This window comes from Salvelinus alpinus, chromosome 6 (genome assembly GCF_045679555.1).
Source record: "Salvelinus alpinus chromosome 6, SLU_Salpinus.1, whole genome shotgun sequence".
Classification (NCBI taxonomy): domain Eukaryota; kingdom Metazoa; phylum Chordata; class Actinopteri; order Salmoniformes; family Salmonidae; genus Salvelinus; species Salvelinus alpinus.
Window position 1 is genome coordinate 85,847,153 of NC_092091.1, and position 24,850 is coordinate 85,872,002.

Sequence of the window (24,850 nt, forward strand, 5' to 3'; positions counted from 1 at the left end):
CTGCTGTATGTTGTTAACGCTTTATGGAGCAGACATGACTTCTGTATGTTGTTAACGCTTTATGGAGCAGACATGACTGCTGTATGTTGTTAACGCTTTATGGAGCAGACATGACTGCTGTATGTTGTTAACGCTTTATGGAGCAGACATGACTGCTGTATGTTGTTAACGCTTTATGGAGCAGACATGACTGCTGTATGTTGTTAACGCTTTATGGAGCAGACATGACTGCTGTATGTTGTTAATGCTTTATGGAGCAGACATGACTGCTGTATGTTGTTAATGCTTTATGGAGCAGACATGACTGCTGTATGTTGTTAATGCTTTATGGAGCAGACATGACTGCTGTATGTTGTTAACGCTTTATGGAGCAGACATGACTGCTGTATGTTGTTAATGCTTTATGGAGCAGACATGACTGCTGTATGTTGTTAATGCTTTATGGAGCAGACATGACTGCTGTATGTTGTTAATGCTTTATGGAGCAGACATGACTGCTGTATGTTGTTAACGCTTTATGGAGCAGACATGACTGCTGTATGTTGTTAATGCTTTATGGAGCAGACATGACTGCTGTATGTTGTTAATGCTTTATGGAGCAGACATGACTGCTGTATGTTGTTAATGCTTTATGGAGCAGACATGACTGCTGTATGTTGTTAACGCTTTATGGAGCAGACATGACTGCTGTATGTTGTTAACGCTTTATGGAGCAGACATGACTGCTGTATGTTGTTAATGCTTTATGGAGCAGACATGACTGCTGTATGTTGTTAATGCTTTATGGAGCAGACATGACTGCTGTATGTTGTTAATGCTTTATGGAGCAGACATGACTGCTGTATGTTGTTAATGCTTTATGGAGCAGACATGACTGCTGTATGTTGTTAATGCTTTATGGAGCAGACATGACTGCTGTATGTTGTTAATGCTTTATGGAGCAGACATGACTGCTGTATGTTGTTAATGCTTTATGGAGCAGACATGACTGCTGTATGTTGTTAATGCTTTATGGAGCAGACATGACTGCTGTATGTTGTTAATGCTTTATGGAGCAGACATGACTGCTGTATGTTGTTAACGCTTTATGGAGCAGACATGACTGCTGTATGTTGTTAACGCTTTATGGAGCAGACATGACTGCTGTATGTTGTTAACGCTTTATGGAGCAGACATGACTGCTGTATGTTGTTAACGCTTTATGGAGCAGACATGACTGCTGTATGTTGTTAATGCTTTATGGAGCAGACATGACTGCTGTATGTTGTTAACGCTTTATGGAGCAGACATGACTGCTGTATGTTGTTAATGCTTTATGGAGCAGACATGACTGCTGTATGTTGTTAACGCTTTATGGAGCAGACATGACTGCTGTATGTTGTTAACGCTTTATGGAGCAGACATGACTGCTGTATGTTGTTAACGCTTTATGGAGCAGACATGACTGCTGTATGTTGTTAATGCTTTATGGAGCAGACATGACTGCTGTATGTTGTTAATGCTTTATGGAGCAGACATGACTGCTGTATGTTGTTAACGCTTTATGGAGCAGACATGACTGCTGTATGTTGTTAACGCTTTATGGAGCAGACATGACTGCTGTATGTTGTTAATGCTTTATGGAGCAGACATGACTGCTGTATGTTGTTAATGCTTTATGGAGCAGACATGACTGCTGTATGTTGTTAATGCTTTATGGAGCAGACATGACTGCTGTATGTTGTTAATGCTTTATGGAGCAGACATGACTGCTGTATGTTGTTAACGCTTTATGGAGCAGACATGACTGCTGTATGTTGTTAATGCTTTATGGAGCAGACATGACTGCTGTATGTTGTTAACGCTTTATGGAGCAGACATGACTGCTGTATGTTGTTAATGCTTTATGGAGCAGACATGACTGCTGTATGTTGTTAATGCTTTATGGAGCAGACATGACTGCTGTATGTTGTTAACGCTTTATGGAGCAGACATGACTGCTGTATGTTGTTAATGCTTTATGGAGCAGACATGACTGCTGTATGTTGTTAATGCTTTATGGAGCAGACATGACTGCTGTATGTTGTTAACGCTTTATGGAGCAGACATGACTGCTGTATGTTGTTAATGCTTTATGGAGCAGACATGACTGCTGTATGTTGTTAATGCTTTATGGAGCAGACATGACTGCTGTATGTTGTTAATGCTTTATGGAGCAGACATGACTGCTGTATGTTGTTAATGCTTTATGGAGCAGACATGACTGCTGTATGTTGTTAATGCTTTATGGAGCAGACATGACTGCTGTATGTTGTTAACGCTTTATGGAGCAGACATGACTGTTGTATGTTGTTAACGCTTTATGGAGCAGACATGACTGCTGTATGTTGTTAACGCTTTATGGAGCAGACATGACTGCTGTATGTTGTTAATGCTTTATGGAGCAGACATGACTGCTGTATGTTGTTAATGCTTTATGGAGCAGACATGACTGCTGTATGTTGTTAACGCTTTATGGAGCAGACATGACTGCTGTATGTTGTTAATGCTTTATGGAGCAGACATGACTGCTGTATGTTGTTAACGCTTTATGGAGCAGACATGACTGCTGTATGTTGTTAATGCTTTATGGAGCAGACATGACTGCTGTATGTTGTTAATGCTTTATGGAGCAGACATGACTGCTGTATGCAGCTAGTCACAAGTGGTTTATCTCTCAGCCATGTAACAACCCTATATTCCTCCCTGTCCTCACTGCTTGGAAACCCAGTTCACTGTGGTTTAGATGTCCTGTCCCTTTCCTGTAAATACACGTGAGGAGGAAGAGCCCTATTCCCTATATAGTGAACTACTGTTAACCAGGACCCTATTCCCTACATAGTGCACTACTGTTGACCAGAGCCCTATTCCCTATATATAGTGCACTACTTTAGACCAGAGCCCTATTCCCTATATAGTGCACTACTTTAGACCAGAGCCCTATTCCCTATATAGTGTACTACTGTTAACCAGGGCCCTATTCCCTATATAGTGTACTACTGTTGACCAGAGCCCTATTCCCTATATAGTGTACTACTGTTGACCAGGGCCCTATTCCCTATATGGTGTACTACTGTTAACCAGAGCCCTATTCCCTATATATAGTGCACTACTTTAGACCAGGGCCCTATTCCCTATATAGTGCACTACTGTTGACCAGAGCCCTATTCCCTATATAGTGTACTACTGTTAACCAGAACCCTATTCCCTATATAGTGCACTACTGTTGACCAGAGCCCTATTCCCTATATAGTGTACTACTGTTGACCAGAGCCCTATTCCCTATATAGTGTACTACTGTTGACCAGGGCCCTATTCCCTATATGGTGTACTACTGTTAACCAGAGCCCTATTCCCTATATATAGTGCACTACTTTAGACCAGGGCCCTATTCCCTATATAGTGCACTACTGTTGACCAGAGCCCTATTCCCTATATATAGTGCACTACTTTAGACCAGGGCCCTATTCCCTATATAGTGAACTACTGTTAACCAGAGCCCTATTCCCTATATAGTGTACTACTGTTGACCAGGGCCCTATTCCCTATATGGTGTACTACTGTTAACCAGAGCCCTATTTCCTATATAGTGCACTACTGTTGACCAGGGCCCTATTCCCTATATGGTGTACTACTGTTAACCAGAGCCCTATTTCCTATATAGTGCACTACTGTTGACCAGGGCCCTATTCCCTATATAGTGCACTACTTTAGACCAGGGCCCTATTCCCTATATAGTGCACTACTGTTGACCAGAGCCCTATTCCCTATATAGTGTACTACTGTTGACCAGGGCCCTATTCCCTATATGGTGTACTACTGTTAACCAGAGCCCTATTTCCTATATAGTGAACTACTGTTGACCAGAGCCCTATTCCCTATATAGAACACTACTGTTGACCAGGGCCCTATTCCCTATATAGTGAACTACTGTTGAACAGAGCCCTATTCCCTATTCAAACATGGATTGTGTGTGTACCATTCAAAGTGTGAATGTGCAAGACAAAATATTTAAGTGCCTTTGAACGGGGGTATGGTAGTAGGTACCAGGCGCACCAGTTTGTGTCAAGAACTGCAACGCTGCTGGGTTTTTCACACTCAACAGTTTCCCGTGTGTATCAAGAATGGTTCATCACCCAAAGGACATCCATCCAACTTGACACAACTGTGGGAAGCATTAGAGTCAACATGGGCCAGCCTCCCTGTGGAACGCTTTCAACACCTAGTAGAGTCCATGTCCTGAAGCATTAGAGTCAACATGGGCCAGCCTCCCTGTGGAACGCTTTCAACACCTAGTAGAGTCCATGACCTGAAGCATTAGAGTCAACATGGGCCAGCCTCCCTGTGGAACGCTTTCAACACCTAGTAGAGTCCATGTCCTGAAGCATTAGAGTCAACATGGGCCAGCCTCCCTGTGGAACGCTTTCAACACCTAGTAGAGTCAATGTCCTGAAGCATTAGAGTCAACATGGGCCAGCCTCCCTGTGGAACGCTTTCGACACCTTGTAGAGTCCATGACCTGACGAACTGAGGCTGTTCTCAGGGTAGAAGGGAGGATGCAACTCAATATTAGGAAGCTGTTGTTCATGTTCTGTATACTCAGTGTAAACACACTATTAATGATTAGAGGGGAGCGGAGAGAGAAGGGTGGAGGGGGAGAGAGAGAAGGGTGGAGGGGGAGAGAGAGAAGGGTGGAGGGGGAGAGAGAGAAGGGTGGAGGGGGAGAGAGAGAAGGGTGGAGGGGGAGAGAGAGAAGGGTGGAGGGGGAGAGAGAGAAGGGTGGAGGGGGAGAGAGAAGGGTGGAGGGAGGGAGCGGAGCGAGATGGGTGGAGACAGAGAGAGAGAGTGAGAGAGAAAGGGTTGGAGGGAGAGAGAGTGAGAGAGAAAGGGTTGGAGGGAGAGAGAGAAAGCGAGAGAAAGAGAGAGAGGTGGAGGGAGAATGAAAGAGAGATGAGAGGGGGGTGGAGCGAGAGAGCGGAGAGAGAAGGGTGGGGGGGAGAGAGAAGGGTGGAGGGAGAATGAAAGAGAGATGAGAGGGGGGGAGGGGGTGGAGCGAGAGAGAGAGAGAAGTGGAGGGAGAATGAAAGAGAGATGAGAGGGGGGGAGGGGGTGGAGCGAGAGAGAGAGAGAAGTGGAGGGAGAATGAAAGAGAGATGAGAGGGGGGGAGGGGGTGGAGCGAGAGAGAGAGAGAAGTGGAGGGAGAATGAAAGAGAGATGAGAGGGGGGGAGGGGGTGGAGCGAGAGAGAGAGAGAAGTGGAGGGAGAATGAAAGAGAGATGAGAGGGGGTGGAGCGAGAGAGAGAGAACAACAGAAAGAGATTGAGTGGTTGGATCAATGCCAGTCTGATTCCCTTCAGAACAGCTGTGATTACAGAAGAATAATGTATTGAAAGGGGGGAGGAGGAGGAGAGAGTGGAAGAGAGGGGGTGAGAGGAGGAACATAAAGAGGGAGGGAGAGACATGAAAAACACAGTATAATCGACAGAGAGACAGATGGAGAAAGACAGATGGAGAAAGACAGAGAGACAGATGGAGAAATACAGATAGAGAGACAGAGAGAGATGGAGAAAGACAGATGGAGAGAGACAGAGAGACAGATGGAGAAACACAGATGGAGAGAGACAGAGAGACAGAGAGAGAGGCAGATAAATATATATATATATATATATATAGAGAGAGAGAGCCTATATTTATGTTTATTTATTTTCCCTTTCGTACTTTAACTATTTGCACATCATTACAACATTGTTTATAGACATAATATGACATTTGAAATGTCTTTATTCTTTTGGAATTTTTGTAACTGTAATGTTTTATTGTTCATTTCACTTTTGTTAATCTTCTATTTCACTTGTTTTGGCATGTAACATACGTTTCCCATGCCAATAAAGCACTTACATTGAATTGAGAGAGACAGAGAGACAGAGACAGAGAGACAGAGACAGAGAGACAGAGAGAGAGACAGAGACAGAGACAGAGACAGAGACAGAGACAGAGACAGAGAGATAGAGACAGGGAGATAGAGACAGGGAGATAGAGACAGGGAGATAGAGACAGAGACAGGGAGACAGACAGAGAGAGAGAGATACCGTGGGATATGCGTCAACAGCAACCATGGGAAAATCCTCTGCATTATCATTAACAGCAGACTCGTACATTTCCTCTGCGAAAATAATGTACTGAGCAAATGTCAAATTGGCTTTTTACCAAATTACCGTACAACAGACCACATGTTCACCCTGCAGACCTTAGTTGACAAACAAACAAACCCAACAAAGGCAAAGTCTTCTCATGCTTTGTCGATTTCTAAAAAGCTTTTGATTTGGCACGAAGGCCTGCTATACAAATTGATGGAAAGTTGTGTTGGGGGAAAAACATACAACATTATAAAATCCATGTACATAAACAACAAGTGTGCGTTTAAAATGTGAAAAAACACATTTCTTTCCACAGGGCCTGGGTGTGAGACAGGGATGCAGCTTAAGCCCCACCCTCTACAACATATATATCAATGAATTGCTCCATACCCACAAACACACACACACACACCGTGACAGCTAGCTCCACACACACACCGTGACAGCTAGCTCCACACACACACCGTGACAGCTAGATCCACACACACACACCGTGACAGCTAGCTCCACACACACACACACACACACACACACACACACACACACACACACACACACACACACACACACACACACACACACACACACACACACACACACACACACACACACCGTGACAGCTAGCTCCACACACACACACCGTGACAGCTAGCTCCACACACACACACCGTGACAGCTAGCTCCACACACACTTCTGCACAGATTCTGTCAGACCTGGACCCTGACTGTAAATCAAAAAAGGTCCAGTTCCCAGGACCACGAATACAAATTCCATCTCGACACCGTTACCCCAGAGCACACAAAAACGATATAGTTGAAGTTTCGGAAGTTTACATACACCTAAATACATTTAAAATCAGTTTTTCACAATTCCTGACATTTCATCCGAGTCAAAATTCTCTGTCTTTGGTCAGTTAGGATCACCACTTTAAAGAATGTGAAATGTCAGAATAATAGTAGAGAGAATGATTTATTTCAGCTTTTATTTCTTTCATAACATTCCCAGTGGGTCAGAAGTTTACATACACTCAATTAGTACTTGGTAGCATTGCCTTTAAATTGTTTAACTTGGGTCAAATGTTTCAGGTAGCCTTCCACAAGCTTCCCACTATGAGTTGGGTGAATTTTGACCCATTCCTCCTGACAGAGCCGGTGTAACTGAGTCAGTTTTGTAGGCCTCCTTGCTCGCACACGCTTTTTCAGTTCTGCCCAAAAATGTTCTATAGGGTTGAGGTCAGGGCTTTGTGATGGCCACTCCAATACCTTGACTTTGTTGTCCTTAACCTCTCTAGGGTACGTGAGACGGTAGCGTCCCACCTCTTCAACAGCCAGTGAAACTGCAGGGCGCCAAATTCAAAACAACAGAAATCCCATAATTAAAATTCCTCAAACATACATGTATTTTACACCATTTTTAAGATACACTTATTGTAAATCCAGCCACAGTGTCCGATTTCAAAAAGGCTTTACGACGAAAGCAAACCAAACAATTATGTTAGGTGAGTGCCTATTCACAGAATAACACAGCCATTTTTCCAGCCAAAGAGAGGATTCACAAAAAGCAGAAATAGAGATAAAATGAATCACTAACCTTTGATGATCTTCATCAGATGACACTCATAGGACATCGTGTTACACAATACATGTATGTTTTGTTCGATAATGTGCATATTTATATCCAAAAATCTTAGTTTACATTGGCGCCATGTTCAGAAATGCCTCCAAAATATCCGGAGAAATTGCAGAGAGCCACATCTAATAACAGGAATACTCATCATACACTTTGATGAAAGATACATGTTTTACATAGAATTAAAGATACACTTGTTCTTAATGCAACCGCTGTGTCAGATTTCAAAACAAAAAAAACTAGACGGAAAAAGCACACCATGCAATAATCTGAGACGGCGCTCAGATATAACAACATTTCTGAGCGCAGTCTCACGAAATTACATCATAAATATTCACTTACCTTTGAGGATCTTCATCAGAATGCACTCCCAGGAATCCTAGTTCCACAATAAATCGTTGTTTTGTTCGATAATGTCCATTACTTATGTCTAAGTACCTACTTTTGCTAGCACGTTTAGTGCACATGTCCAAACGCTCGCGCATATGCAGGCGAACTCGGACGAAAACTTCAAAAAATTATATAACAGGTCGAATAAACTGGTCAAACTAAGTAGAGAATCAATCTTCAGGATGTTGTTATCATAACTATCCAATAACGATCCAACCGGAGAATTCCTTTGTGTCTCTAGAAGTTATGGAAAGCAAGACGATATCGTTTGGAATGCGCGTGACCAGGAACTGGCATTCTGCCAGACCAATGACTGAAACACCTCCCATCCGGCTCAACATCACAGTAGAGGCTTCATTCCACGTTCTACAGACTGTTGATATCTACTGGAAGGCGTAGGAAGTGCAAACAGATCCATATCTTACAGGGAATTGAATAGGCGATGAGTTGAACATCGACCAGCCTCAGAATTCTCACTTCCTGTTTGGATTTTTTGACAGGTTTTGCCTGCCATATGAGTTCTGTTATACTCACAGACATCATTCAAACAGTTTTAGAAACTTCAGAGTGTTTTATATCCAATAGTAATAATAATATGCATATATTAGCATCTGGGACAGAGTAGGAGGCAGTTCACTATTGGCACGCTATTCATCCAAAAGTGAAAATGCTGCCCCCTATCACAAATAAGTTAACCTCACTAAGGGAAGTGGGACGGTAGCGTCCCACCTGGCCAACATCCAGTGAAATTGCAGAGCGCCAAATTCAAAAACAGAAATGTGACACTCATAGGACTTCATGTTACACAATACATGTATGTTTTGTTTGGTAAAGTTCCTATTTATATCCAAAAATCTGAGTTTATGCGGGACGCTACTGTCTCACTTGGCCAAAAGCCAGAGAAAATGCAGAGCGCCAAATTCAAATAAATTACTATAAAAATCAAACTTTCATTAAATCACACATGAAAGATACCAAATTAAAGCTACACTGGTTGTGAATCCAGCCAACATGTCAGAATTCAAATAGGGTTTTAGGCGAAAGCAAACGATGCTATTATCTGAGGATAGCACCATAGTAAACAAAGATCATATTTCAACCCTGCAGGCGCGACAGAAAACGCAAAATAAGAATTTAATTCATGCCTTACCTTTGACGAGCTTCTGTTGTTGGCACTCCAATATGTCCCATAAACATCACAAATGGTCCTTTTGTTCGATTAATTCCGTCGATATATATCCAAAATGTCCATTTATTCGACACGTTTGATCCATAAAAACACCGGTTCCAACTTGTGAAACGTGACTACAAAATATCTCAAAAGTTACCTGTAAACTTTGCCAAAACATTTCAAACTACTTTTGTAATACAACTTTAGGTATTTTTTTACGTAAATAATCGATCTTCATTACACAAAGGAAAAAACCTCAACCAATTTCTAAAGACTGTTGACATCCAGTGGAAGCGGTAGGAACTGCAAGAAGGTCAATTAGAAATCTGGATTCCCAATGAAATCCATTGAAAAGTGAGCGACCTCAACAACAACAAAAAATCTGAATGGTTTGTCCTCGGGGTTTCGCCTGCTATATAATTTCTGTTATACTCACAGACATGATTCAAACAGTTTTAGAAACAGCTTTTCATCCAAACGTGAAGTTTAGAAACTTCAGAGTGTTTTCTATCCAAATCTACCAATAATATGCATATCCTAGCTTCTGGGCCTGATTAGCAGGCAGTTTACTTTGGGTACGCTTTTCATCAGGAAGTGAAAATGCTGCCCCCTACCCTAGTGAAGTTAAAGGCACAGTCAACTTAGTGTATGTAAACTTCTGACCCACTGAAATTGTGATACAATGAATTATAAGTGAAATAATCTGTCTGTAAACAATTGTTGGAAAAATTACTTGTCATGCACAAAGTAGATGTCCTAACCGACTTGCCAAAACTATAGTTTGTTTACAAGACATTTGTGGAGTGGTTGAAAAACTAGTTTTAATGACTCCAACCTAAGTGTATGTAAACTTCCGACTTCAAATGTACCTCGACCTAAACATCAGCACCACAGGTAACTTCTACAAAGCTGTGAACGATCTGAGAGACAAGGCAAGAAGTGCCTTCTATGCCATCAAAAGGAACATAACATTTGACATACCAAGGATCTGGCTAAAAATACTTGAATCAGTTATAGAACCCTTTGTCCTTTATGGTTGTGAGGTCTGGGGTCCGCTCACCAACCATGAATTCACAAAATGGGACAAACACCAAATTGAGACTCTGCATGCAGAATTCTGCTAAAATATCCTCTGTGTACAAAGTAAAACACCAAATAATGCATGTCTTCATTCTTTTGGAACTTTTGTAAGTGTAATGTTTACAGTTCATTTTTTGTTGTTTATTATTTATTGCACTTGCTTTGGCAATGTAAACATATGTTCCCCATGCCAATAAAGCCCTTAATGTGAAATTGTCACGAGAATTTTGCTATCTCAATGGTTGAACTCAACTATCACTCAAGCTTTGTCTATTTCCCAGAGGTCGTAAATCTCCGGTTAATAAAGAATTAGACAAAGTCTCAGATTCTGCAATAGATCAATACTTTATTCAGAGAGCGCTCTGTCTTCAAAATGAGAACACAATCTTTTTATAGCACACACACAAATGAACTCACATCAGTAGAAACTCCACCTCTCTTTAGGTGGGCTGTATTTTCCAGAGTTCACATACATTGTTTATCACCCTTCTGCAACATGTTTCATCATCTTCTGCCATTTCTAACAGTTTTTCTCCTCCCTCGGGTGGGGAGGCCTCTTTCCAGTTATTAGTTTCACCGTTATCACAAGTCGACAGTTCAGTTGTCCTTGAATGTCTCAACTATACCCAGCTCATATTGCGTAACACAATGGCCTAGTCACACACATCATTGAATTATGACGCTTAACACATTTCATACAATTATATGGTTCCGGGGTGGAATACTTTAGTCATTATCTTAAACATACAAATTATTCTATCAGAAATTGAAATTGAGAGCCAGAGAGAGAGGTAGACATACACTGTAAAACGTAAAGGTTCCTGGAGCATCCTCTAGGGGTTCTTCAAATATCCCCTTTTAATGGATCCTCAACAAGAAAATACTATTAGTATTAATAATAATAATACGCATAACAACTATATTTTAGTTTTTAGTGTTTATTATGATTTTAGTGGCAAATTAGAATAACATTTTTTTTAAACGAGGTAAACAAATATGAAAAGATAGATGGTATCATCATAAAACAACATATATTTAGACCAGACTAGGGACAAACCTTAACTTACACTGAGGAGATCTTTACATTGTTCAATTAAGTTCCTACACATGCTGTCCTTTCAAATTAAATCCAAACGTTTCAGTTGGGCAGTTAGGTTCCTGCAAGAACCCCCACCAACTAACGAGGTTCTTCCAAGAACCCCCACCAACTAACGAGGTTCTTCCAAGAACCCCCACCAACTAACGAGGTTCTTCCAAGAACCCCCACCAACTAACGAGGTTCTTCCAAGAACCCCCACCAACTAACGAGGTTCTTCCAAGAACCCCCACCAACTAACGAGGTTCTTCCAAGAACCCCCACCAACTAACGAGGTTCTTCCAAGAACCCCCACCAACTAACGAGGTTCTTCCAAGAACCCCCACCAACTAACGAGGTTCTTCCAAGAACCCCCACCAACTAACGAGGTTCTTCCAAGAACCCCCACCAACTAACGAGGTTCTTCCAAGAACCCCCACCAACTAACGAGGTTCTTCCAAGAACCCCCACCAACTAACGAGGTTCTTCCAAGAACCCCCACCAACTAACGAGGTTCTTCCAAGAACCCCCACCAACTAACGAGGTTCTTCCAAGAACCCCCACCAACTAACGAGGTTCTTCCAAGAACCCCCACCAACTAACGAGGTTCTTCCAAGAACCCCCACCAACTAACGAGGTTCTTCCAAGAGCCCCCACCAACTAACGAGGTTCTTCCAAGAGCCCCCACCAACTAACGAGGTTCTTCCAAGAACCCCCACCAACTAACGAGGTTCTTCCAAGAACCCCCACCAACTAACGAGGTTCTTCCAAGAACCCCCACCAACTAACGAGGTTCTTCCAAGAACCCCCACCAACTAACGAGGTTCTTCCAAGAACCCCCACCAACTAACGAGGTTCTTCCAAGAACCCCCACCAACTAACGAGGTTCTTCCAAGAACCCCCACCAACTAACGAGGTTCTTCCAAGAACCCCCACCAACTAACGAGGTTCTTCCAAGAACCCCCACCAACTAACGAGGTTCTTCCAAGAACCCCCACCAACTAACGAGGTTCTTCCAAGAACCCCCACCAACTAACGAGGTTCTTCCAAGAACCCCCACCAACTAACGAGGTTCTTCCAAGAACCCCCACCAACTAACGAGGTTCTTCCAAGAACCCCCACCAACTAACGAGGTTCTTCCAAGAACCCCCACCAACTAACGAGGTTCTTCCAAGAACCCCCACCAACTAACGAGGTTCTTCCAAGAACCCCCACCAACTAACGAGGTTCTTCCAAGAACCCCCACCAACTAACGAGGTTCTTCCAAGAACCCCCACCAACTAACGAGGTTCTTCCAAGAACCCCCACCAACTAACGAGGTTCTTCCAAGAACCCCCACCAACTAACGAGGTTCTTCCAAGAACCCCCACCAACTAACGAGGTTCTTCCATGAACCCCCACCAACTAACGAGGTTCCTCGATGAACCCCACCTCCTATGGGGTTCTTGGAAAAACTTTTTGGGGGGATATTTTCAGAGCCAAGAACCCTAAGGTTCTTCAAAGAACTTTGAGGATCTTAGAAGAACCATTGTTGAACCCCTAATTTTTAGAGTGGGTGCCATTTGGGAGTCATTCAGAGTGTTTAAGTTTAGCTGAGCTGTCATCACCACAAGCCCAGGTAGTTTACCTTTCAAAACACTTATTTGTCCCCCCCCCTTCTCTAATATTTATCTGTTACCAGTAAAGTATTTAGCTAATAATAACACACCCTTATTTCCTGGTTATTCTGGTTTCCAGGGCAACTCGCTGCTCTTCCTCCCCAACGTTCTGAAGGTGTATCTGGAGAACGGACAGACCAAGGCCTTCAAGTTTGACCCCAACACCACTGTCAAGGTAACTATATCATACACATACTACACTATATCATGCACATACTACACTATCATATGTATAATCCTGATGATACTACTAATATAATAGACAGACCAAGGCCCAACACCCCTGTCAAGGTAACTTTATTTTACTATATGATACTACACTGCTTCGACACCATATTCAACCAAATAATGATTTATATATTTCTTAACTCCGCTCTTTTACTTTTAGATTTGTTTGTATTGTTGTGAATTGTTATATAACACAAGACTGTTGGAGCTAGGAACACAAGCATTTCGCTACACCCGCAATAACATCTACTAAATTTGTGTATGTGACCAATAACATTTGATTTGATTTGTTAAGGAACTATACTGGGGCGCGTTGGGCCGGTAACCGAAAGGTTGCTAGATCGAATCCCCGAGCTGACAAAATAAAACAGTCTCTGAACAAGGCAGTTAACCCACTGTTCCTAGGCCGTCATTGTAAATAATAATTTGTTCTCAACTGACTTGCCTAGTTAAATAAAATATAAAATAAAAAATACTGTCTACTAGTGTCCTGTCCAGGGGTGAACATGAACATCAAGCTGCCTCACGCTACAGAAACATATAGACTCCTCCTCTACCTGCCATCCTGGCTCAGACAACAGACTCCTCCTCTACAGGCCGTCCTGGCTCAGACAACAGACTCCTCCTCTACCTGCCATCCTGGCTCAGACAATAGACTCCTCCTCTACAGGCCGTCCTGGCTCAGACAACAGACTCCTCCTCTACCTGCCATCCTGGCTCAGACAATAGACTCCTCCTCTACAGGCCGTCCTGGCTCAGACAACAGACAGTGATGACCCTGTCTCCTGTTCTCTCTGGTTCCCAGGACATAGTGATGACCCTGTCTCCTGTTCTCTCTGGTTCCCAGGACATAGTGATGACCCTGTCTCCTGTTCTCTCTGGTTCCCAGGACATAGTGATGACCCTGTCTCCTGTTCTCTCTGGTTCCTCCCAGGACATAGTGATGACCCTGTCTCATGTTCTCTCTGGTTCCCAGGACATAGTGATGACCCTGTCTCCTGTTCTCTCTGGTTCCCAGGACATAGTGATGACCCTGTCTCCTGTTCTCTCTGGTTCCCAGGACATAGTGATGACCCTGTCTCCTGTTCTCTCTGGTTCTTCCCAGGACATAGTGATGACCCTGTCTCCTGTTCTCTCTGGTTCTTCCCAGGACATAGTGATGACCCTGTCTCCTGTTCTCTCTGGTTCCCAGGACATAGTGATGACCCTGTCTCCTGTTCTCCCTGGTTCCCAGGACTTAGTGATGACCCTGTCTCCTGTTCTCTCTGGTTCCCAGGACATAGTGATGATCCTGTCTCATGTTCTCTCTGGTTCCCAGGACATAGTGATGATCCTGTCTCATGTTCTCTCTGGTTCCCAGGACATAGTGATGACCCTGTCTCCTGTTCTCTCTGGTTCCCAGGACATAGTGATGACCCTGTCTCCTGTTCTCTCTGGTTCTTCCCAGGACATAGTGATGATCCTGTCTCCTGTTCTCTCTGGTTCTTCCCAGGACATAGTGATGACCCTGTCTCCTGTTCTCTCTGGTTCCCAGGACATAGTGATGACCCTGTCTCCTGTTCTCTCTGGTTCTTCCCAGGACATAGTGATGACCCTGTCTCATGTTCTCTCTGGTTCTTCCCAGGACATAGTGATGACATAGTGATGACCCTGTCTCCTGTTCTCTCTGGTTCCCAGGACATAGTGATGACATAGTGATTACCCTGTCTCCTGTTCTCTCTGGTTCCCAGGACATAGTGATGACCCTGTCTCCTGTTCTCTCTGGTTCCCAGGACATAGTGATGATCCTGTCTCCTGTTCTCTCTGGTTCCCAAGACATAGTGATGACCCTGTCTCCTGTTCTCTCTGGTTCCCAGGACATAGTGATGACCCTGTCTCCTGTTCTCTCTGGTTCCCAGGACATAGTGATGACCCTGTCTCCTGTTCTCTCTGGTTCCCAGGACATAGTGATGACACAGTGATGACCCTGTCTCCTGTTCTCTCTGGTTCCCAGGACATAGTGATGACCCTGTCTCCTGTTCTCTCTGGTTCCCAGGACATAGTGATGACCCTGTCTCCTGTTCTCTCTGGTTCCCAGGACATAGTGATGACCCTGTCTCCTGTTCTCTCTGTTTCACAGGACATAGTGATGACCCTGTCTCATGTTCTCTCTGGTTCCCAGGACATAGTGATGACCCTGTCTCCTGTTCTCTCTGGTTCCCAGGACATAGTGATGACCCTGTCTCCTGTTCTCTCTGGTTCCCAGGACATAGTGATGACCCTGTCTCCTGTTCTCTCTGGTTCTTCCCAGGACATAGTGATGACCCTGTCTCCTGTTCTCTCTGGTTCTTCCCAGGACATAGTGATGACCCTGTCTCCTGTTCTCTCTGGTTCCCAGGACATAGTGATGACCCTGTCTCCTGTTCTCTCTGGTTCCCAGGACATAGTGATGACCCTGTCTCCTGTTCTCTCTGGTTCCCAGGACATAGTGATGACCCTGTCTCCTGTTCTCTCTGGTTCCCAGGACATAGTGATGACCCTGTCTCCTGTTCTCTCTGGTTCTTCCCAGGACATAGTGATGACCCTGTCTCCTGTTCTCTCTGGTTCTTCCCAGGACATAGTGATGACCCTGTCTCCTGTTCTCTCTGGTTCCCAGGACATAGTGATGACCCTGTCTCCTGTTCTCTCTGTTTCCCAGGACATAGTGATGACCCTGTCTCCTGTTCTCTCTGGTTCCCAGGACATAGTGATGACCCTGTCTCCTGTTATCTCTGGTTCTTCCCAGGACATAGTGATGACCCTGTCTCCTGTTCTCTCTGGTTCCCAGGACATAGTGATGACATAGTGATGACCCTGTCTCCTGTTCTCTCTGGTTCCCAGGACATAGTGATGACCCTGTCTCCTGTTCTCTCTGGTTCCCAGGACATAGTGATGATCCTGTCTCATGTTCTCTCTGGTTCCCAGGACATAGTGATGACCCTGTCTCCTGTTCTCTCTGGTTCCCAGGACATAGTGATGACCCTGTCTCCTGTTATCTCTGGTTCTTCCCAGGACATAGTGATGACCCTGTCTCCTGTTCTCTCTGGTTCCCAGGACATAGTGATGACATAGTGATGACCCTGTCTCCTGTTCTCTCTGGTTCCCAGGACATAGTGATGACCCTGTCTCCTGTTCTCTCTGGTTCCCAGGACATAGTGATGATCCTGTCTCATGTTCTCTCTGGTTCCCAGGACATAGTGATGACCCTGTCTCCTGTTCTCTCTGGTTCCCAGGACATAGTGATGACCCTGTCTCCTGTTCTCTCTGGTTCCCAGGACATAGTGATGACCCTGTCTCCTGTTATCTCTGGTTCCCAGGACATAGTGATGACCCTGTCTCCTGTTCTCTCTGGTTCCCAGGACATAGTGATGACCCTGTCTCCTGTTCTCTCTGGTTCCCAGGACATAGTGATGACCCTGTCTCATGTTCTCTCTGGTTCCCAGGACATAGTGATGATCCTGTCTCATGTTCTCTCTGGTTCCCAGGACATAGTGATGACCCTGTCTCCTGTTCTCTCTGGTCCTTCCCAGGACATAGTGATGACCCTGTCTCCTGTTCTCTCTGGTTCCCAGGACATAGTGATGACCCTGTCTCCTGTTCTCTCTGGTTCTTCCCAGGACATAGTGATGATCCTGTCTCATGTTCTCTCTGGTTCCCAGGACATAGTGATGACCCTGTCTCCTGTTCTCTCTGGTTCCCAGGACATAGTGATGATCCTGTCTCATGTTCTCTCTGGTTCCCAGGACATAGTGATGACCCTGAAGGAGAAACTGTCTCTGTCTCGTATTGAACACTTCTCTCTGGTTCTTGAACAGAAGTATAGCATCAGTAAACTGCTGTTACTACATGAAGAGGAGAGGATACAACAGGTACACACGCACACACACACACACACACACACACACACACACACACACACACACACACACACACACACACACACACACACACACACACACACACACACACACACACACACACACACACACAGTAATGTTACACACACACACACACACACACACACACACACACACACACACACACACACACACACACACACACACAGTGATGTTACACACACACACACACACACACACACATACACACACACACACACACACGAAGTATAGCATCACTAAACTACTGTTACTACATAAAGAGGACAGGATACATCCGTTACACCCCCCCCCCCTCTCTGTCCATCTCCAGGTGGTTCATCAGAAGGAAGTCCATGACTACAGGTGTCTGTTCAGAGTGTGTTTTATACCCAGAGAACCTGAGCACCTGTTACAAGATGACCCCACTGCCTTCCAGTACCTCTACCTGCAGGTAGGTGTGTGTGACATCACCGTGTGTGTGGAGGGGAGGTTGCATAACATGGATGTGAACATATGTGAGTACGTGTGTGTAACATCACTATGTGTGTGTGTTTTTTTGTTTGTTTGTTTGTGTGTGTGTGGGTGTGTGTGTTTGTGTGTGTGTGTGTGTGTGTGTGTGTGTGTGTGTGTGTGTGTGTGTGTGTGTGTGTGTGTGTAACATCACCGTGTGTGTGTGTGTGCGCGTGTGCGTGTGTGCGTGTGTGCGTGTGTGCGTGTGTGTGTGTCTGTCTGTCTGTCTGTCTGTCTGTCTGTCTGTCTGTCTGTCTGTCTGTCTGTCTGTCTGTCTGTCTGTCTGTCTGTCTGTCTGTCTGTCTGTCTGTCTGTAGGGTATAAACGACGTGCTACAGGAGCGTTTTGCGGTGGAGATGCGTTGCAACACGGCCCTGCGTCTGGCAGCCCTGCACATACAGGAGAGACTAGCCAGCTGTGGACAGTCACCTCGGACCAAACTCAAGATCATCACGTACGTCCCTCACGTCCCGCTGATCATATTCCCTCTGTTAGAACAGAACATTACAGCTGATCATATTCCCTCTGTTAGAACAGAACATTACAGCTGATCATATTCCCTCTATTAGAACAGAACATTACAGCTGATCATATTCCCTCTGTTAGAACAGAACATTACAGCTGATCATATTCCCTCTATTAGAACAGAACATTACAGCTGATCATATTCCCTCTATTAGAACAGAACAGCTGATCATATTCCCTCTATTAGAACAGAACATTACAGCTGATCATATTCCCTCTATTAGAACAGAACATTACAGCTGATCATATTCCCTCTATTAGAACAGAACATTACAGCTGATCATATTCCTCTATTAGAACAGAACATTACAGCTGATCATATTCCCTCTATTAGAACATTACAGCTGATCATATTCCCTCTATTAGAACAGAACATTACAGCTGATCATATTCCCTCTATTAGAACATTACAGCTGATCATATTCCCTCTATTAGAACATTACAGCTGATCATATTCCCTCTATTAGAACAGAACATTACAGCTGATCATATTCCCTCTATTAGAACAGAACATTACAGCTGATCGTATTCCCTCTATTAGAACAGAACATTACAGCTGATCATATTCCCTCTGTTAGAACAGAACATTACAGCTGATCATATTCCCTCTATTAGAACAGAACATTACAGCTGATCATATACCCTCTGTTAGAACATTACAGCTGATCATATTCCCTCTATTAGAACAGAACATTACAGCTGATCATATTCCCTCTGTTAGAACAGAACATTACAGCTGATCATATTCCCTCTGTTAGAACAGAACATTACAGCTGATCATATTCCCTCTATTAGAACAGAACATTATAGCTGATCATATTCCCTCTATTAGAACAGAACATTACAACTGATCATATTCCCTCTATTAGAACAGAACATTACAGCTGATCATATTCCCTCTATTAGAACATTACAGCTGATTATATTCCCTCTATTAGAACATTACAGCTGATCATATTCCCTCTATTAGAGCAGAACAGAACAGCTGATCATATTCCCTCTATTAGAAGAGAACATTACAGCTGATCATATTCCCTCTATTAGAAGAGAACATTACAGCTGATCATATTCCCTCTATTAGAACAGAACATTACAGCTGATCATATTCCCTCTATTAGAACAGAACATTACAGCTGATCATATTCCCTCTGTTAGAACAGAACATTACAGCTGATCATATTCCCTCTGTTAGAGCAGAACATTACAGCTGATCATATTCCCTCTATTAGAACATTACAGCTGATCATATTCCCTCTATTAGAGCAGAACAGAACAGCTGATCATATTCCTCTATTAGAACAGAACATTACAGCTGATCATATTCCCTCTATTAGAACAGAACATTACAGCTGATCATCTTCCCTCTATTAGAACAGAACATTACAGCTGATCATATTCCCTCTGTTAGAACAGAACATTACAGCTGATCATATTCCCTCTATTAGAACATTATAGCTGATCATATTCCCTCTGTTAGAACAGAACATTACAGCTGATCATATTCCCTCTATTAGAACAGAACATTACAGCTGATCATATTCCCTCTATTAGAACAGAACATTACAGCTGATCATATTCCCTCTATTAGAACATTACAGCTGATCATATTCCCTCTATTAGAACATTACAGCTGATCATATTCCCTCTATTAGAGCAGAACAGAACAGCTGATCATATTCCTCTATTAGAACAGAACATTACAGCTGATCATATTCCCTCTATTAGAACAGAACATTACAGCTGATCATATTCCCTCTATTAGAACATAACAGTACAGCTGATCATATTCCCTCTATTAGAACAGAATATTACAGCTGATCATATTCCCTCTATTAGAACAGAACAGCTGATCATATTCCCTCTATTAGAACAGAACATTACAGCTGATCATATTCCCTCTATTAGAACATTACAGCTGATCATATTCCCTCTATTAGAACATTACAGCTGATCATATTCCCTCTATTAGAACAGAACATTACAGCTGATCATATTCCCTCTATTAGAACAGAACATTACAGCTGATCGTATTCCCTCTATTAGAACAGAACATTACAGCTGATCATATTCCCTCTGTTAGAACAGAACATTACAGCTGATCATATTCCCTCTATTAGAACAGAACATTACAGCTGATCATATTCCCTCCATTAGAACAAGAACATTACAGCTGATCATATTCCCTCTGTTAGAACAGAACATTACAGCTGATCATATTCCCTCTATTAGAACAGAACATTACAGCTGATCATATTCCCTCTGTTAGAACAGAACATTACAGCTGATCATATTCCCTCTGTTAGAACAGAACATTACAGCTGATCATATTCCCTCTATTAGAACAGAACATTATAGCTGATCATATTCCCTCTATTAGAACAGAACATTACAACTGATCATATTCCCTCTATTAGAACAGAACATTACAGCTGATCATATTCCCTCTATTAGAACATTACAGCTGATTATATTCCCTCTATTAGAACATTACAGCTGATCATATTCCCTCTATTAGAGCAGAACAGAACAGCTGATCATATTCCCTCTATTAGAAGAGAACATTACAGCTGATCATATTCCCTCTATTAGAAGAGAACATTACAGCTGATCATATTCCCTCTATTAGAACAGAACATTACAGCTGATCATATTCCCTCTATTAGAACAGAACATTACAGCTGATCATATTCCCTCTGTTAGAACAGAACATTACAGCTGATCATATTCCCTCTGTTAGAGCAGAACATTACAGCTGATCATATTCCCTCTATTAGAACATTACAGCTGATCATATTCCCTCTATTAGAGCAGAACAGAACAGCTGATCATATTCCTCTATTAGAACAGAACATTACAGCTGATCATATTCCCTCTATTAGAACAGAACATTACAGCTGATCATCTCCCCTCTATTAGAACAGAACATTACAGCTGATCATATTCCCTCTGTTAGAACAGAACATTACAGCTGATCATATTCCCTCTATTAGAACATTATAGCTGATCATATTCCCTCTGTTAGAACAGAACATTACAGCTGATCATATTCCCTCTATTAGAACAGAACATTACAGCTGATCATATTCCCTCTATTAGAACAGAACATTACAGCTGATCATATTCCCTCTATTAGAACATTACAGCTGATCATATTCCCTCTATTAGAACATTACAGCTGATCATATTCCCTCTATTAGAGCAGAACAGAACAGCTGATCATATTCCTCTATTAGAACAGAACATTACAGCTGATCATATTCCCTCTATTAGAACAGAACATTACAGCTGATCATATTCCCTCTATTAGAACATAACAGTACAGCTGATCATATTCCCTCTATTAGAACAGAACATTACAGCTGATCATATTCCCTCTATTAGAACATTACAGCTGATCATATTCCCTCTATTAGAACATTACAGCTGATCATATTCCCTCTATTAGAACAGAACATTACAGCTGATCATATTCCCTCTATTAGAACAGAACATTACAGCTGATCGTATTCCCTCTATTAGAACAGAACATTACAGCTGATCATATTCCCTCTGTTAGAACAGAACATTACAGCTGATCATATTCCCTCTATTAGAACAGAACATTACAGCTGATCATATTCCCTCCATTAGAACAAGAACATTACAGCTGATCATATTCCCTCTGTTAGAACATTACAGCTGATCATATTCCCTCTGTTAGAACAGAACATTACAGCTGATCATATTCCCTCTATTAGAACAGAACATTACAGCTGATCATATACTCTCTGTTAGAACATTACAGCTGATCATATTCCCTCTATTAGAACAGAACATTACAGCTGATCATATTCCCTCTGTTAGAACAGAACATTACAGCTGATCATATTCCCTCTGTTAGAACAGAACATTACAGCTGATCATATTCCCTCTATTAGAACAGAACATTATAGCTGATCATATTCCCTCTATTAGAACAGAACATTACAACTGATCATATTCCCTCTATTAGAACAGAACATTACAGCTGATCATATTCCCTCTATTAGAACATTACAGCTGATCATATTCCCTCTATTAGAACAGAACATTACAGCTGATCATATTCCCTCTTTTAGAACAGATCATTACAACTGATCATATTCCCTCTATTAGAACAGAACATTACAGCTGATCATATTCCCTCTATTAGAACATTACAGCTGATCATATTCCCTCTATTAGAGCAGAACAGAACAGCTGATCATATTCCCTCTATTAGAAGAGAACATTACAGCTGATCATATTCCCTCTATTAGAACAGAACATTACAGCTGATCATATTCCCTCTATTAGAACAGAACATTACAGCTGATCATATTCCCTCTGTTAGAACAGAACATTACAGCTGATCATATTCCTCTATTAGAACAGAACATTACAGCTGATCATCTTCCCTCTATTAGAACATTACAGCTGATCATATTCCCTCTATTAGAACAGAACATTACAGCTGATCATATTCCCTCTATTAGAACATTACAGCTGATCATATTCCCTCTATTAGAACATTACAGCTGATCATATTCCCTCTATTAGAACAGAACATTACAGCTGATCATATTCCCTCTATTAGAACAGAACATTACAGCTGATCATATTCCCTCTGTTAGAACATTACAGCTGATCATATTCCCTCTATTAGAACAGAACATTACAGCTGATCATATTCCCTCTATTAGAACATTACAGCTGATCATATTCCCTCTATTAGAACATTACAGCTGATCATATTCCCTCTATTAGAACAGAACATTACAGCTGATCATATTCCCTCTATTAGAACAGAACATTACAGCTGATCATATTCCCTCTGTTAGAACAGAACATTACAGCTGATCATATTCCCTCTGTTAGAGCAGAACATTACAGCTGATCATATTCCCTCTATTAGAACATTACAGCTGATCATATTCCCTCTATTAGAGCAGAACAGAACAGCTGATCATATTCCTCTATTAGAACAGAACATTACAGCTGATCATATTCCCTCTATTAGAACAGAACATTACAGCTGATCATCTTCCCTCTATTAGAACAGAACATTACAGCTGATCATCTTCCCTCTGTTAGAACAGAACATTACAGCTGATCATATTCCCTCTATTAGAACATTATAGCTGATCATATTCCCTCTGTTAGAACAGAACATTACAGCTGATCATATTCCCTCTATTAGAACAGAACATTACAGCTGATCATATTCCCTCTATTAGAACAGAACATTACAGCTGATCATATTCCCTCTATTAGAACATTACAGCTGATCATATTCCCTCTATTAGAACATTACAGCTGATCATATTCCCTCTATTAGAGCAGAACAGAACAGCTGATCATATTCCTCTATTAGAACAGAACATTACAGCTGATCATATTCCCTCTATTAGAACAGAACATTACAGCTGATCATATTCCCTCTGTTAGAACAGAACATTACAGCTGATCATATTCCCTCTGTTAGAACAGAACATTACAGCTGATCATATTCCCTCTATTAGAACAGAACATTACAGCTGATCATATTCCCTCTATTAGAACAGAACATTACAGCTGATCATAATCCCTCTATTAGAACATTACAGCTGATCATATTCCCTCTATTAGAACAGAACATTACAGCTGATCATATTCCCTCTGTTAGAACATTACAGCTGATCATATTCCCTCTGTTAGAACAGAACATTACAGCTGATCATATTCCCTCTATTAGAACAGAACATTACAGCTGATCATATACCCTCTGTTAGAACATTACAGCTGATCATATTCCCTCTATTAGAACAGAACATTACAGCTGATCATATTCCCTCTGTTAGAACAGAACATTACAGCTGATCATATTCCCTCTGTTAGAACAGAACATTACAGCTGATCATATTCCCTCTATTAGAACAGAACATTATAGCTGATCATATTCCCTCTATTAGAACAGAACATTACAACTGATCATATTCCCTCTATTAGAACAGAACATTACAGCTGATCATATTCCCTCTATTAGAACATTACAGCTGATCATATTCCCTCTATTAGAACAGAACATTACAGCTGATCATATTCCCTCTTTTAGAACAGATCATTACAACTGATCATATTCCCTCTATTAGAACAGAACATTACAGCTGATCATATTCCCTCTATTAGAACATTACAGCTGATCATATTCCCTCTATTAGAGCAGAACAGAACAGCTGATCATATTCCCTCTATTAGAAGAGAACATTACAGCTGATCATATTCCCTCTATTAGAACAGAACATTACAGCTGATCATATTCCCTCTATTAGAACAGAACATTACAGCTGATCATATTCCCTCTGTTAGAACAGAACATTACAGCTGATCATATTCCTCTATTAGAACAGAACATTACAGCTGATCATCTTCCCTCTATTAGAACATTACAGCTGATCATATTCCCTCTATTAGAACAGAACATTACAGCTGATCATATTCCCTCTATTAGAACATTACAGCTGATCATATTCCCTCTATTAGAACATTACAGCT

The 24,850-nt window shown here is 42.1% G+C and overlaps 1 protein-coding gene across 1 annotated transcript in view; it reads left to right on the top strand.

The window, feature by feature from the left end:
* LOC139579519 (uncharacterized) overlaps positions 1-24,850 on the top strand; it is a 58,521-nt gene that overhangs the window by 14,070 nt on the left and 19,601 nt on the right. The window contains exons 6-9 of the mRNA XM_071408237.1: positions 13,240-13,335; positions 17,150-17,275; positions 17,616-17,735; positions 18,112-18,248. Coding sequence (XP_071264338.1) covers positions 13,240-13,335; positions 17,150-17,275; positions 17,616-17,735; positions 18,112-18,248 — 479 coding nt within the window. The remainder of the gene's footprint in view (positions 1-13,239; positions 13,336-17,149; positions 17,276-17,615; positions 17,736-18,111; positions 18,249-24,850) is intronic.